The 17048-nt window shown below is 36.0% G+C and overlaps 1 protein-coding gene across 1 annotated transcript in view; it reads left to right on the forward strand.

Annotated features, from left to right (window-relative positions):
- The window catches only part of ZNHIT6 (zinc finger HIT-type containing 6), a 59647-nt gene extending 47062 nt beyond the window's left edge, over positions 1-12585 (forward strand). The window contains exons 9-10 of the mRNA XM_039246946.1: positions 7602-7726; positions 11593-12585. Of these exons, the coding sequence (XP_039102877.1) occupies positions 7602-7726; positions 11593-11633 (166 nt within the window). The 3' untranslated portion in view covers positions 11634-12585. The remainder of the gene's footprint in view (positions 1-7601; positions 7727-11592) is intronic.
- The last annotated feature ends 4463 nt before the right edge of the window (positions 12586-17048 follow it).

Here is a 17048-nt window from a genome sequence, read left to right on the forward strand (position 1 = left end):
GGTTAGTAAATAACAGCAGGGGGCTCTCTATATGGGATTACTTAAACTTTCTCCTTTTCCTTTTCAAATTCGATTCTATTAATGAGTACTGCAGAGACAAATGGGGTAAATTACTTAATCTAAGAACCAGTAGTAAACAAACAAAGGTAGTAGAAGATGCCATCTTCTGTGCTTGCCCATCACATCAAGAGATGTGTTTCCAATACAGTTTTACTTCAAATGTTGTATACTTGTGTTTCAATTTTACACTAATAATTGTCAAAAATTACTTAATCCGGAAGAAATTTTAACATTTAAAGCATTAAAGTCACAGGTGATAAAATTAAATTTTAGCTTACATAAACATTTTTGTCACAGAAGAGAATGAATGGGTAATCAGTAAAAGATTTTTAAATACAAATGTATTATTCGGGATGAAATTCTTTGGAGAACTAGAGTGGAAATACAAGTTCAAGAAGAAACCATGTAAGATTTCTGTCTGTTAAGGAAGAGCTTATTCATATACCTTTTAAATGGATGATATTGATATCAAATTGCTATGGTATTTAGATTTGAGTCAATTTACTTGAGTGATGGGCATTTTTGGTTCCCATTTTCATTTTAAATCATCAGTATTTACAACGCACAATAAATTCCATTCTTTGCATCTATTTAAACTTTTGAGTAAAGATTTTAAATGAAATTTTAGATGTCTACTTAAAAATATACAATAGGGGCACCTGGGTGGCTCAGTCGGTTAAGTGTCTGACTTTGGCTCAGGTCATGATCTCATGGTTCGTGGGTTCGAACCCCATGTCAGGCTTTGTGCTGACAACTAGCTCAGAGCCTGGAGCCTGCTTCGGATTCTGTGTCTCCCTCTCTCTCTGACCCTCCCCTGTTCACGCTGCCTCTCTCTCTCTCTCAGAAATAAGTAAAACATTTTTAAAAGTTTTAAAAAAATACAATAGTATTGTTTTCCAAAACTATTTTAGGTCATATATGAGCAAAAAAGTGTGAAAATCCTGAATAAGTTTTCCCAAACACAAAAAAGTGTTTGCTGTAAGGGTGAGTTAAAAACAAGGTTAAATCTAGAGGCAAAAAGGTATCTTTAGGAAACACAGTATTACTAACAACCTCTTAATGAGTGCCTCCTACTGTTTTTAGTGTTTTGATAACCATTTTATATACATTATAATTATGTTATACAGGCATTGTACATTTTACACATAATTTTAAAGAGAGCCCTACTTGCAACTTTGTAACCACCAAATGGTGTCTCCAATGCATTAGTCTGTTCTCTGCAGTATAGCACATGCCATAAATGGACATAATTTGTGTTCTTAGATTATGTAGAACCCAACCTTAGTTCCTTTTTATACCATTCTGGGATTGTTGATTATTTTTCATAGAGTCATGATCAAGATAAGTATGTGCTCAAAATGGTTTTAACCTTTGGCCACATTTTGGATATAGACCCTAGGAAAAAAGGAAGCAAGAGATCATTTGAAGACTAGAAAAGTTTAGAATCGACCTGAAGAATGTCCATACATAATAAATGAAGTATGTAGAGTACTAAATATTTTTATTAGAGAAGATATGTCTGGTGGGTTTTGTGTGGCATTCTGTTTGAAGCAGTTTTATGGTTTAGCTGTAGGAAAGCTGAAGCTTAGCTAGTTGGCACAGCTGCATTAGTGTTTACAGGGCAGACACCAGCACAACGATTCAAGTTTCAGTAGCTGTGACTCTGAGAATTTCAATTTAAGAGGTTGTACTGAAGAGTAGATCCAAAGTGATTATGACCGTCAGGTTCTTAGTACATTGTAAGTTCTACAGTTTCCATAGTAATGATCTCATTTCAAATATATACTGAAGAATTATGGGAATTATGGGAAATATGAAGTGAAAATTTCCTCTAAAAGCTATGGAAATATAATTCTCAATTTAATGTTAGTATACGAAATTTATATACCTAGTTAATATGGTAATTGGTAACCAACTTTATATACTCTTCAGAGAGAATAATGACCTGATTAGTTGAAATTTCTAGGTGATTGCAGATATTTCATATTAGCTAGAGAACTTCAACCTCCTCTCTAACCAGACCTCTCTCTCTTTTTTAAAAATTTTTTAAAATTTATTTTCTTTTGGGAAAGAGAGTGAAAGCGAGTCAGGGAGAAGGGCAGCAGGAGAGAGAGAATCTCAAGCAGGTTCTATGCTCAGTGCAGAGCCCAGTGCGGGTCTTGATCCCATGACCCTGGGATCATGACCTGAACCAAAATCAAGAGTTGGACACTCAACCGATTGAGCCACCCAGGTGCCCCTTATGTTTTAGAAGTACCAAAACTGTGAATCCTATTTATATTCTTGTATCTATTCTCCACTCAGTCCTCTGGACACCAGCTTATTTCTGACTCTACCTTGTACATGTACTTTCTTCCTGGGAAGCCTTCATCCTTTACCTTGAGTGAATACCTAATAGTTCACTGTTTTCCCAGTGCTTTGAACAGTATCTGGTACATGGTAGACCCTCAGTAAATAGGTACTGAGTGACAAGTGAACAAGCAAATAGTAGAGTGAAGGAACTCAAGATCTGCTTTATGCATTTCTTTGAGTGACCCTCAGTAAGATTCTTCATTTCCCAGGGCTTCATTGCCCTTAGCTGAAAGACAAAAAAAAGGGGGGGGGGGGGCGGGGGGGGGCTAGAGGAATTTCTTGCCAACTCTAAAGTAATATAATTCTGTGGTATAGTTAATTCATGAAGTATTTAATCTTTAAGCAAAAGTTTCTCTGAGGAAGCTGATCATTATATTTTGCTAAGTGTTACTTCCTAATGAAGATTAACAGTCTGTACTAATCATACTCTTAGATTCAATAATATGAGATGAAATATGTTTTGTTAACAAGAGTAAGGCTAATTAAAATTCCCTATGTTAATTAGGAGAAAATCCCTGAAGGAGGAGGGATTTTAAGAACCAGATAAGAACAGGGGTAGCTAGGGTTAGCAAATGAAGTGCCTAGATACCAAAGGCACTGTGCAACGTGAAAGAACATCTTAAGGTGGTTAAGGAACAAAGAATGTTTTTTTGAGTATCTACTTAGCTTTAGATTTCTGTCATGACACTTGGCCCAATAAAATGTGATCGTTGTTTCTTTGGTACCCTCAACAAACTAGGGTTTATTTCTATGAAATTTTGTTATCTAGCAGACCACTTGTATGTGGCCAACAGTAAATATTTGAGGAATTAATTGATGAATATGTGTTCACAACATTTCTACATGTATGTATCATATCTACAAGATAGGAAGCTTAATAAGCTCTGAGAAACTGACCCACACAAAGAAACCAATTTATAATTACAAATCCAGGATTTGGACTTAGGTCTGTCTGTCTACAAGTTCATACTTTTGCTACTAACTAGTCTTGTCGTCCATCATGAACATAATTCCGGACAGGTATGTCATATCCCTGCTAGAGGTGCTATATAAAATCTTTGGAGTATAAAAATTTATTACTGATACTAGTTTGGGCAAGTTCTGCTTTAGAAACATTTTCAGCTGTTAAATTCACTCATTTAATCTTTACAAGCTAGATAACATTTCCATCATCATACTGATGAAGAAAGCTGAGCATCCTTCAGGAGTCACAGATCTTAAGGACCTTAAAGATCTTTAAGGATCTTAAGATCAGAGCCCAAGCCTCTGGATTTAAAAGTAATGGAGTTTCCAGTAAGGATCAACAAAGACTGAACAAATGGCATTTAGAACAAGTAAAAGCCTCGTAAAGACCCATTGGTCACTTTATTTTACCATATCCCATAGCTTTATTGCCATGAATAGACTAGAATCATTTACCACTGCAGTTCTGAACTGCTGAGCTTTCTGAATTGAGGAGGCATATGTCTGCACTTGTAGAATTATAAAGCTGGTGTCATCTTGGTGATCACCTCATCCAGTGACTTTATTTTTTAGTGGAAAAAAGTCTGTCACTTAGGGACTAGTATGAGATTGTTAAATATGGAGGATATTCATACTTAGTTTCAGTATTTTCTAGGAGGAGAGAGGGAGATGATCTAAGGTGTGTCAGTGATCAGATGGGAAATAAAATGGTTTAGGACTTTTTAAAAAAAAATTCTGTCTCTTTTGAGTTATGAGAAATATTTTTTAATCCTAATTTGTAAAGTGGAGGAAGAAGTTTGAGAACTTGGTCAGTTTCTTTGAAAGTTAGTAACAGAGCCAAGATTAAACGCATACCCTTGAGTATCAAGACAACTTTTATTTATATAATGTCAGTCACTGTAACACCTGTTTAGCCTACTGAGCCATGCTGCCCTTTAATGCCCCTGTGAAGCTGTCTGGAGCAGGGTCAGCTAGCAGGCCTATGAGGGTAAGCAAGTGAAATAACAAGAGGAAATGTCTGAGAGGGTCCCTCAGGGTAAGGGAAAAAAAAAAGACAAATGTTGGTGTCTTAATCCTTCCAAACCTAAGTAGTTTGTCTTACGGTAGCAGAGCATTCTACTAATGGGAACTCCAGAGTTTGAGAAAATTTCAAAAAGATAAAGCTGTCCCTTAGGATTCAGTAACTTAATGGCTTGCAAAAGCGCTAAAGACTAAATGTTACAGGCCTTGCCAAGCTGGACTCTACAACCTTGTCTAATGATAATAGAAATAGAAACATTCAAAGTACCTTTAGCCTCCTGGAAGTAAATGTGATCTAAAACAGTGGTTTGAAAGTTGTAAGGCTACATTTAAAATGTAAAATGCATTAAAAGGGAAATAAGCGTTTCTGTGCTTACATGATAATTGCCATTCTTTGTTACTCAGAAGAAACTGGTCTGAACTGGAGTTTCCTTCAGAATGTGATTTATTTTAGGTAAATTTAAATGCAAAGTTTTGTTAATGGCTTAAGTAAGTGAGCTAACAGTTTTTCAAGAGTGGAAACTGGGGATCAGAGAAGTAAAGTAACTTGTCCAGGATCACAGACCAGTAAATGATGGTGCTGAGACTGGAACCGGAAGAGTGTTAGACCCCAAACTCAAACAGCCACTAAAAGTTGTTGCTTTATTTCCTGCAAATCACAGAATGTTACCCCATATGTGTTTGATAGCTTTTCTTTATAAACAGCTCACATAATTTTACTTTTTAATCATGGGCAAATATTAGTGGTAGACCACGAGTAACCACCAGTAGTAGAAAAATCACAGAAATTCAGAAGTTCAGCTAAAAGATTATCTAGAGGAGTCCAACCTCTTTAACAGACTGGAAAGCTGAGGCCTTGAAGCTTACTGACACTCAATAGCAATATTGCTGATTAGCAGTCTGCAACATTTTAGGGTAAACACTAAGGAAAATTCAGTGGTTCTAATCAACACCATAAATATACCAGATTTTTACTGTATTTGAATAAAAATTTTAAAAATAATTTATTATGAGTTCTTAGAAATCTTCACATCCTCAGTGCTTTGTAAAAGAAAGTAAAGTGTCTATTTTACACATAAAAGAGGAACCAAAATTTTTTAAATTGGACAAGTAATCATTGTAGTTTTGAAATCAAAGTATTATTACTTGGTGATTTTTAATTATCTCTAGATATTCCTGTGCTGGGAACATATTTTATACTGTGTCAGCAGGATTATTAGGCTGTAGACCATGTGGCTTTGGAAAAATTCTTTCTTTTTTTAATTCAGCTTTGGAAATCTAGAGAAACCTAATCAGGATTTAGTATTATAAAGAGAAACAAATTACCTTAAACATTAAATATACACTGAAAATTATTTCTCAAAAACTGAAATAAGTAGAAAATATTCCCTTGTGAAATATCGCTTAATAGAAATCTTAGGATTCAGTTTAAAATACACAGAAGATAAGTCCCTGCCAAGTGTTTGTAGGCTACTACTTGAAAATTTCCTGTTTGAGCATTTAAGTCATATTTTCTCCTAAGAAAAATTTGGTTATGTCCATTTTATATTTTACTTTCAAAGTTAATCTTATACTTTGATATCTAATTCAGTCTTATTTTTCTCTTATGTATAATTACTGCTAACTTCTAAAAACACACTGCTTATTTCAAAGGGAAATAATGTTTAAAAGATAAGAAACATTTAATCCTTGAATGCTGGAACCACATTTAAAGTATTATAAGCACATCTGTGTAACATTACACAGCAAAAACTATGTGTGCATTCCGTGGCCTATGGGCACTAGGGTGGCTGGTTTAGGAAAACTGATAAGTTGTGTTTTTTTGTTTTTTTTTTTTTCAACATAAAAAATTTTCTGTGATTCTAAAATGAATTGAATTCCAGGGGTGAGGCATGTGGGCATGCAAATATAAGTAATGTTTTGGTTTTACAGTTCTATCACGTGTCACCTACTTCTGAAAAAGAAATCAGAGCATTCTGTTAATAAGCCCTTCTATTTTCCATTATTTGAAAACTTCCATGGGACAGATTTGCAGAGAAATTGTGAGCTGCATGTCTCAGTCAGCTGCAAGTTACAGTGCAAATAATTGATTACTAATTAGGAAATACCAAAGTTTGTGAATGATTTACTCTTAACAAAATTAGAGCAGATTCAGATGTATTCCAGTGATCACTTCATTCTTGATCACTTGTATTTCAGTGTGTTTTCTTGAGTGAGACAGAAAAGGATGGAGTTAGAGCTGTCAGGCTGGGTATCCCTTAAGATGTGTGATTTGCATGTGAATATCATCTGGCCTTGGTGGAGATGGAAGGAGAAAGGTTGGAGAACTTCTGTGCTACACTGGTGGACATGTTCTCAACTTTTTCCTCTTTAACGTGCCACTGTTCACATGCCAACACATTCCCATAGGCAACCCCTAGTGAGCTAGCTGAAATTCTACCCCTTTCTCTGCTACCCAAGAAAGCAAGCAAGGGGGAAAATGTTAAGGGAATGAATCTTACGTCACCTAAAAAAATTTTTCTTTAAGTAATGGCTTGAGAGTTTCACACCTTAAAGAATATTAGCATCTGATTAATTACCTGTGGCACATTTGACAGCTATTTTCGCGTTACCATGACTGATAAACTCCGTACTTCTTAAATTTTGTGCTTTAGCCTCATCCTGAAACTCAAACCTCAGTTTTTTGTTTTGTTGTTGTTAACTTGAAAATAAAGGAAGGCCAAATTTAATTGTATGGTAATGTAAATTTCTGGAAACTATTTATAGTTAGAATTAGCTTTTTACAAAAGTGTTTGTGACCAGTTATTTTAGATAGTTTTTGTTTTTCCTTTAAAGGTAAAACTAAATATGTTTGAGGAATTTGAATTTTTAGCTAGTCATTCTTTTGTCCAAGAAGAATTCATGACACCTTAAACATAGATATTATGTAAAAGTTAGTCTTTACTCCTTGATAATGAAAATGACTTTTCCTAAAGCTTTCCTAATGTCATATTTGATACATTCTTGATTTTACTTTAGAACCTGTATTATTATAGTGGTTCATCTCACCTGGTTTTCTTAGAGATGTTATATTATAAGGAATAACTATTAAATTAATGTCATTAACATTAAAAAATTTTCTACTGTAAGGGAACTCTGTATTTATTTATGAGTAACTCTGGATATTAAGGGTGTTTTTTATTTTTGTTTTGCTTTTTTATTATAAGATACTATGAACTGGATCCTTATAAAAGTCTTCGTGACAATTTGAGGAACAAAGTGATCATTGAGTATCCAACATTACATGTGGTATTAAAAGAATCCAGTAGTGACATGGAAGTTCTTCACGAAGGTAAATGTGCATTTATTTGTCCCTATAATGCTTAGCATAACTCTAGGGAACATGAGCACTTACATGACTGTGTTTATATTTTCATATGTGTGTTTTCCCACTGTATTTACACACTTAACTTAATTTGCTCTATAGCTAGGGTTGATTCTGTACAGAATCAAATAAATGAGCTGCTGATTCTGTCATGTTTGAGAGCACATAAGCTTTAGAATATCACTTTAAGATGGATATGTTGAATGGTTATAAAAGGACATACTTTGCCTTCTTGGAGTTCTGTGTGTTTTTGTCTTTTTTTTTTTTTTTTTTTTAGGTCAACAGTCTTTAACAGTCTGTCCAGCATCAGATGAATTTATTCCCTAGTGAAAACTCTCTCTTTAGAGATTCCTAAAATGAGGGATTATAAAACGTTTTTAGTATCCTACATTATAGAACAGGAGATGTTTGAAAGAACATCATGTTTAAAATTTGGACTGTGTTTAGAAAAAGCTAGTGCCGTTGCCTTGACGTTTATCTCCTTTTTTTAAACCCCCTGGTTTTATTTTCTTTGATTTTGTTTCTTTGACTCTGTTTTTTGCCATTTCAGTGATTCTTTAAGAGTAGATACTGTCCCTCTTTAGTGATTCCTGGAGTTGGGAGGAAGTATTAAAACTGAAATAGTATATGTAAATTTAGTGTATAAAATGACTTACCCTTATTTGCAACTGCTGATTAAAATAAGCTGTTTGTGTTGCCGAATACACCTCCAGAAAGAGAATAAGTAAAATTCAGAAATTACTTTTAAAAAGGGAGAGAGGTTACTCAGCTTAAACCACTAGATACGACTTTTAGCTAAGAATTACAGCTACAGGACAAGTTTCATTGTAATAGGCTCCAGAGGACCATTGAATCCTTGGTTTGGATTGCAATCTATTTTTTAAATAATACTATTTGAAATAATATGGTTTAGGTCTTATTGTTCTACCAGCATCATAGACTGTAGTAGTCAGTAATCTTTGTTTTAAAGTGTTCACTTACATGTGTATAATGGGTTTTTTTCTTGGCAAAAAGTTAATAGGAGAGTGGTTTTGTTTTGTTTTGTTTTGTTTTTTCCAAAGTGGGCAAAGCTTTGTCAGCGTCACAATTTGAAACTAGATTTTTAGCTAGCAAACATTAAGTTTTTAATTATCACTTATGGGCCTCTAAATCTTTAGGTTAATTCTTGGCTTTATAATCTTTCACAATTTGAAAATATTTAATTTCATTTTCTCAAATTAAATTACAAGTGTGTTATAAATGGCCAGTTTCACTTTTTTTTTTTAAAGCTATGTAAAATCTTACTTTTTCCTTAATATAATTCACACAGCTCTCTAAACGTTGGTTTCAGGGAACGTTGTTTAGTAATGTGGGTTGCTAGCCAGGACAAACATGTCTGTGTAAATAAACACAGCACACACAGCTTCTCTTTCACCTTGTTTAGGAATGCACACTGAAGCAAGTCTTCCTGTAATGAAGCAAAAAGAAAAGGCTACTTTTGTAGTGTACTTGGAACCTGATTAAGTAAAATTTGCTATTTTTTGGTGGGTAGGTGATATTTGACTTATTTACAGGAAAATAAGTGACTAGTGCTTTCAGGATAGAGGATCATTTAGAGTTGCTGTAGCATAGAAAAGAGAGTCTGACAGGACTTTAAGGACCATACCACTGTTGTCACATCAAAATACACACACTTGAAAAATCATGCCAGGTCTTTCGTACGTGCGCTTCTTTGTGTGAGCACTTAACACATCCGATTCTTTGTACATTCTTACCACTTTGGTTGTTCGGCAGGGTGGTCCCTTAATGCTGGGGGAGGGTTATATAAGAACAGCATTTTCTTTGGAAAGCCTTGAAATTCTTTCTCTCTCCGAAGGCAAAAATGTTGAATTTTGATCTTGAGTTCATAGCACAAGGTGTCTCTCTTCTAGTTTGGGAAAAATGTGTTTCTGGGCTGGGATTCAGTGGTTTTCACACTTGATCATTGTTATAATGTTTGTTATGGTTGTAGATTGCCATAATTTTTTTTTCAAAAGTCTGCCAGTATTGATGGGCAATAGGCAAGTTCTGTTTGTTTGCCTTCTGCTTTTTAAGGAATGTAGAAGGTTGACTGTAAAAAGGTAAGCAGTTAAGGTAGCCCCGTAGATTGGAAATGTGGTGTGCTGATCACTCATCTTTTATCAGTCCAGGGGGACGTGCTCAGAATGGTGTTACTTACTTCACAGATCTCTGTTTGCCAACGTAAGCTAGTAGATTTAAATGACTTAGTAAGAACATGCTGCGTTTCAGTCGTAGGAAAAAATGGAGTGCTATTAAAAGAAAACAGGCAACTTCAAGAAAGCAAAGAAAGAAGAGTTTTCCCCGAATTGCAATGCCAAATACTACAAAGCTCCGTTAATTTAAAAACATCAGCAAAACATATTTCTCTGTTGCTCTAAGATAACTCAAAATTATAAAACGTCTCTGCCTTTTGAGAAGAAATCCAAACCAAGATTGAGGACTTGAATTAGTGAAAATACATAGCATAGCAGCTACTCATGCACCAGTTGCTTGTTGGGCCAATAAATCCTTTCCTCCATTCTCCCTCCCTCTCTCCTCCCCTCATTCCTCCTTACCCCTCTTTTTCTTCCTCTCTTTCACTGTGTGTGTGTTGGGGGTGGTGGTGATGAGGAGGTGAGAATGGATCTCAGGCACAAGAACACACATGTAAACTTTACAGTGCAAGAGTGGCTATAATAAAATTTGTATAAATTGTAAAGAAAGCCAGAGGAAAAACAACGGATGTCTATTATGGAGACACTTGAAAGGACTCTGCTAGAGTTTATAAATTTCCACAAGCATCAGGACTATATCTTGGATGGAACCTGTTTCAGTGCTTTACTCATAAAAAGGATTCAGGAGACATCAATTTGGTTGCTGGGATGATCTTAAATCTAGATACCATCGGCAAGCTCCAAGGAAGTTGGCAATTGAATATGTGGCAAGATCTAGGCTTATGATTCTAGCATCAGCTCCTATTAAACTGTGGGCCCTTGAGCATTCACTTTACCTCTGAGCTTTATTTCCCTAATCTTTTTAATAGAAATAAATGGCTATAAGCCTGGAGCAAAATAATCTTGATTTTAACATTAACTTTCATGGCATTTTAATATAGGATTTCCATTTACCCTCACTGTGCAATGAAATAGAGCTGTTACTCTGGTTCCCATTTTACAGATTAAAAAACAAAAAGAGTGACTTGGATTCATACTGATTCAGCAAACACGTTACAGTGGGAGGTAGACGTAAGGAGGAAAGATCTAGTTTCTATCCTTAAGGAATCTTAGTTTAGTAAGTGAATCATAGCCTTGCTTGCTCTAGTAAGGACAGCTCCTTTAAAGGAGCTCCATTTCTGCTCTAAGTTATCTTTCCTATGAAAGGAAGGAGATGGTGATTAGCTATTTTTCTCAGCCCACATTCACTCAACATATACTGACCCTCAATTTTCAGTTAAAAAAAAATTATGGAAAAATTTATTCCAGCCACACTTGGCCAGCCTATGTGATAATAGTGATCTTTTTAGTGGTACGAATATGGGATCGTAACCACACTGTGAAGTGACCATTCCCAATTCTTCCACAGAGTCAGGAAGGATGTTGCCTCACAGAATATAATTGCCACTCTCAGACATCGTCTCTCTATTGTGGCCAGAACTGTATATGCCGGCTGCCTGGAGCATGACATGGTTTGTCTGTCCCCATGAGCAGTGCTGTTGGTATGCATCAGAAGGAAAGAGAGAAGAAGGAAAAACAGAACAAGCTAAACAGAATCAGTATAAACACTTGACTATATGTTTACTTGTTTTTTTTTTTCAGTGAAAAATGAATCTACCAAGAACATTGGCAATGAAAATTGAGCACTTCTTCTGGAGGAAGAAGGCGAAATTCCCAGACAATTGCGGAGGACTGTGCATTGACTAGCTGTTGGATGACTGGGATGTTATCAGCGGGTGGTTGAAATTTCTTGTTTCTCTAAGAGTAAACAATCTAAACATTTTTTTATTTTGAAAAAGATTTATTTTCTAGCCTCTTAGATTGACTTGTAAGGCCCTATTCCTGATAGCTCTTTTTCTGCATCTGATCAGCATAGTGCTTATGTTAGTTGGGCCCAGGGTTTTAATATATTTAATTCTATAGGCTGAAAACTTTTTTTTGTTCATTAGTTTGATGCAAAACCGAACCCAAAGATCACCTTTGTCCGCCACAAAATTGTCACCCTTGTTAATGGAACCTCACTAAACGTAGAGCCCTTGTGACACACCGCGTAGCCACCGAAGAACTGATCCATCAGTTGCCCAGCCCATTCTTGTCTTTGGGATTTATTTGTAACTTATCCTCTTGAGATGACTGAGTGGATCTTCTGCTTGGTTAGCATTCAGTACAGTGTCACCTGTAAAGGATGAATAAATACTATTCACTGAAGGATGAATAAATACTATTCACTGCTATTTCTTATAATTCAGTTCAGAAAATCAGTGGCTCCTCATTGTTTGAACCATCAGTGCTCACGAATTTGGCTGTCCTTGTTTGCACAGTGAGCTGTGTCTTATTATGAATTCCGTGCCTTCATCCTGTTCCCATTCTACTCTCCTCATTACCACACAGGGGTGTTGTGAAGAGCAGTTTTATGCTGTTTTGAAACATCTAGCAATAACTAAAGAAGAAAGAAAAGCATTGGAACTCTTCAAAGTGTTATTGGAATGTATGTGTGCATTTATGTATATACATGGCTTAATTTATACCTTATGGCAGCTCTGTATACATTATGATCTCACATATTGAAATTAAAGTTTCCTAGTTTTATTGGAATTTATACAGTTATGAAATTGCAATATGGCTATAAAAGAGTAAAAGATGATTACATCTGTGTTGCATCTGTGTACTTAATGGTTAAGAAAACAATGATAAAATTGGACATTGGCGAATTCATATGTAGTTTATAATTGGAATAAGTTTTAGACCAAAAGGAAGCCAGAGACATTAATTAAAGAAGCTTGTGGAAGAAATAGAATGAGAGGATGACCATAGAAGAACACAAATATGTGTAATTTGGGATCGAAACTGGAGAAGAGAATCCAAAGGCAATAATGCCACAAGACCCTTAGCCATAAAAGTAATAGTAGAAATATGATTCATAGAAAACAAGGCTTTGAAACTTGAGAAATAGGTATACTTGCTCAAGCAACTTCAGGAATCTTCCTCATACACTGAAAGGTTTCTGTAGAATTGTTTTTCATAATATTTCTGGGGAGACAGCTACATGGGATTTCAAAGGATTCATATTTAATCTGTAGGTGAATTTGTTTTCTTGAAACACGCCAGAAATAGGATGAATTGAGGGCACCTAGGTAGCTCAGTCAGTTAAGCATCCAACTCTTGGTTTTGGCTGTGATCTCACAGTTTATGGGATCAAGCTCTGCGTCGGGCTCTGCGCTGATAGCTTAGAGCCTTCTTGGGATTCTCTCTCTCTCTCTCTCTCTCTCTCTCTCTCTCTCTCTCTGTCCATTCCTTTATACTCTTTCTCTCAAAATAAATAAACATTAAAAAATATAAAAAAAGAAATAGGATGAGTTCAATCAAATGCATCACAGAATTGTTCCTGGGAAAAGGAGGATAAAGCACACAACAGGGTTGTATGATCTGATTATCAGGATGAAGAACGATTTCCCTGAGAGTGAAATCTGTTATGACACAGTCTCATTTCCAGGAAAAGTACTGAGATCCACCTCTTCTAGAATTTAAATTAAAAACTGGACAACCAGAGAATTTATCCCCCCTGACCAGGAAAAAATTGAAAGGGGAAAAAAAATCTACATGCTGTAACGCATGCTTGCTATTTCTAGAGCCTAGATTTCTATTAGATTTTTCAATTATAGACTGTTCCTTAGGAAAGAATTTAGTGTAGTTCCCAGAAATATAAGTATCTGCTCATTTGATCAATATACATATTTATTCCCACAGGATTTATAATAAACACGTTTTAGTGAATAACCACATCAACTGCTTAGAGGGGGTGAAGTTGAAATAATTCACTGAGAGCCCTAAAAGTTCATAGTATTAAGACTTAATTTCTTTCTTTAAAAGCCCTCCCTAGAAGTTCATAGTATTAAGACTTAATTTCTTTCTTTAAAAGCCCTCCCTAGAAGTTCATAGTATTAAGACTTAATTTCTTTCTTTAAAAGCCCTCTCTGTTTGGATTCTTGACAAATTCAGATGAATAAACAAATTCCCTGACCCATGTTAAGTTCAACATCCTGCATTTTGTCCACAAATCACATTTTAAAAGCAGAAAAGCTTCACCTGGCCTTCTTTATTTTTTAAACAATGATTTCAAAGGCAAGGTAGGCCTTTCATAATTGCTAATTATTATATATGGGATTAATAGCCATAAATTACAGCAAACAAAGCTTGCACCTGTTCATATTATAAATAGGAATTAAGGAAAGTTACTATAATAGATACTTAAGATTCCAAAGTGTAGTTGAGCCAATTTGTTTCCCTGAGCAAGTAGTGCTATTCTGGTTTCATGGTATATAATAAGATGTTAAATGCATAACTCTAATGCCAGCAATTTCCTTTATACATTTGGTTTAATTTGGTTGATGTATACAGTGTATTCTACCTGATTTCATATTAGTCATTAAATTTTAAGTAAAGATACCCAGTCTACTTTTAATCATACACTACTGTATTAATACGTGTTAAATCTATTTTCAAGTAGATCTTGTACACTTTTGATTTTTAACCAGTCTCCTTTCAGTTGCAAGTAACAGAAACTCAAGCTGGTGTAAGCATGAATGGCCACTCACTGGCTCATCTACACAGAAGTATAGGCATGACTTGGTCCAAATACCCTAAGAAGCCATCTTTCCATCTCCCATACTTAGCTCTGATTTTATTTTTTCCTGGGTTGGTTTTCTCTTTCAGGCGGACTTTCTCTTTGGGGAAGGAGACAGTGAGGAGAGAATGGTAGAAGGCACCCATTGACAGTTTGAGCTTACATCATCATAACCAAAGCGTGGCAGTGAATTATGTAATATTTGGGAAACAACTTTGATTTTGCCCACATTGGATCACATTCCATCCCTTAGCTGATCAGGAGAGGAGTTACCCTCAAAGGAAGAGGAAATTATCAGAAAAAGGAAGAAGGGAGCAGGAGAGGAAAGACAGTTACTGAGAATCCAAAACTAACATGTCCATTGCACCCTATATGAGTTTCAATAGCAAGAGGTTTTGAAATAATTCTGGTTTGAAATAACATGAGTAAAATTCAAAACTAACCTGCAAACCCTAATTGGCTTTAACTAGAGATTTTAATTCCTACTTGATGCCATTACTGCTTTAAGTTGCCATTTTAGGCGTTGAAAAAATACGTTTGTGTTTGACGTTACGTTGCTGCTGGTTTGATTACATGCACATAGCACCAGTTCGTTGCCATCGCAGATTTAGCAACTTCCAGTCTTGTCAACATTTGAGAAATTTTGATACTGAAATTAGAGTTGAACTGGAACAAAATACTCCAAAAAATGAACACTACTTAATTAAATAAAAATAGACCCATAGGACGTCTGGGTGGCTCAGTCAGTTAAGCATCCAACTTGTCTCAGGTCATGATCTCATGGTTCATGGGTTCAAGCCTTGGATTGGGCTCTGTGCTGACAGTTGGGAGCCTGGAGCCTGTTTTGGTTTCTGTCTCCCTTTTTCTCTGCCCCTCCCCTACTTGTGTTTGTCTCTCAAAAATCAATAAACAATAAAAAATGTTCAAATAGGGGCACCTGGGTGGCTCAGTTGGTTAAGTGTCTGACTTTGGCTCAGGTCATGATCTCACGGTTCGTGGGTTCAAGCCCCATGTTGGGCTCTGTGCTGACAGCTAGCTCAGAGCCTGGAGACTGTTTTGGATTCTGTGTGTCTCTCTCTCTTTCTGGCCCTCCCCTGTTCACGCTGTTTCTCTCTCTCAGAAATAAGTAAAACATTAAAAAAGTTTTTAAAAATGTTTAAATAAAAATAGCCCCTAAACTTTTAGGGATCTTACTTCACTACAAAGTATTTTCTTTCAACTTTGGTCGGTGAAAGCTATCTAAAGTATGTGTGCATATGTTTTTTAAATGAACTGTAATGTAAACATTTTCCATATTGGAGAGTGGTGGACTGCACTCACTCATTTTGAACTTCATAACCAAATGCATCCTTTGGTCTTTGGTGAGCTACTGTGCAAATCTATTGCCAGTTTTGTTTTCTTGCTGACTTAAGTACCGAAATCCTTAACCTTTATGACTTGGCCCCAACCTCCTAATTTTACGGCCTTCTCGGTCTCTCTCCCTCTCTTCTTTCCTTCCTTCCTCCCCTTCCTCCCCTTTCTTTTTCACCCTTTGCCTCAGTCACACAAAACCACATAAAAGATACTTTTATGGACCTCCTGGGTTTTCTTCCCCTGATGTGCCTTCTTGCTCACTGTCTCTACAGGAACGTATTCTACCTGGTCTTTGAGAGCTAGCTTAAGCAGATTCCCACAGGTGGAAGTCATAGTTATGTTCACACTGTATGTGTCTCCCTATTGGCTGATGCTAATGCCATACTGGTTATTAAATGTTTGGCTTTTTTTTTTTTTTTTAATATATTTGGAGAGAAAGAGAGCATGAATGGGGGAGAGGTAGAGAGAGAAAATCCAAAGCAGGCTCTACACTGTCAGCTCAGAGTCTGGCATGGGGCTTGAACCCATGAACCATGAGAACATGGCCTGAGCCAATGCCCCAGTTATTAAATGTTTTTAAGATCTTATTAATAATAAGACTAATAGCTAACATGTATCAATAGCTTACAAAATATCAAGCAATATTCCAGTTACTTACAGTGCTTGGATCAACATTTAGGATTTCTCCCAGCAGTCCAGTGAAGTAGATGTGACAGTAAAGCCCTGAAGTAAGTGGTGGTACAAAAAACTCTATAATATGACATGGGTTTGCATTATTGCAGGCTGAAAGAAATGACAAGGTGAGCTGGTACACCTAGCTGTCTGGGAATTCCTACTGTCTTAACTATAGAGTCCCAAGGTCCATTTTGTAGTTTGGCACCACATGGTGGCAAATGTCCACTCAGGCTAAAATGTTGATGCAACATTTCTGAGTTAGTCCTGTGTCTACTTGTTCTTCTGGGATAACAGAATGAGTCCCAAAAATCTAGGTAGTTGATGCCTGTTTCGTCAACCTTCTGTGAGATTAACCTGCCCTCTGCTTCCCCACTTCCTGAGATAGCTTGATGTTTCTTTCCCAGCT

The sequence above is a fragment of the Hyaena hyaena genome, unplaced genomic scaffold (assembly GCF_003009895.1).
Source record: "Hyaena hyaena isolate Hyena2069 unplaced genomic scaffold, ASM300989v1 scaffold_286, whole genome shotgun sequence".
Lineage (NCBI taxonomy): Eukaryota > Metazoa > Chordata > Mammalia > Carnivora > Hyaenidae > Hyaena > Hyaena hyaena.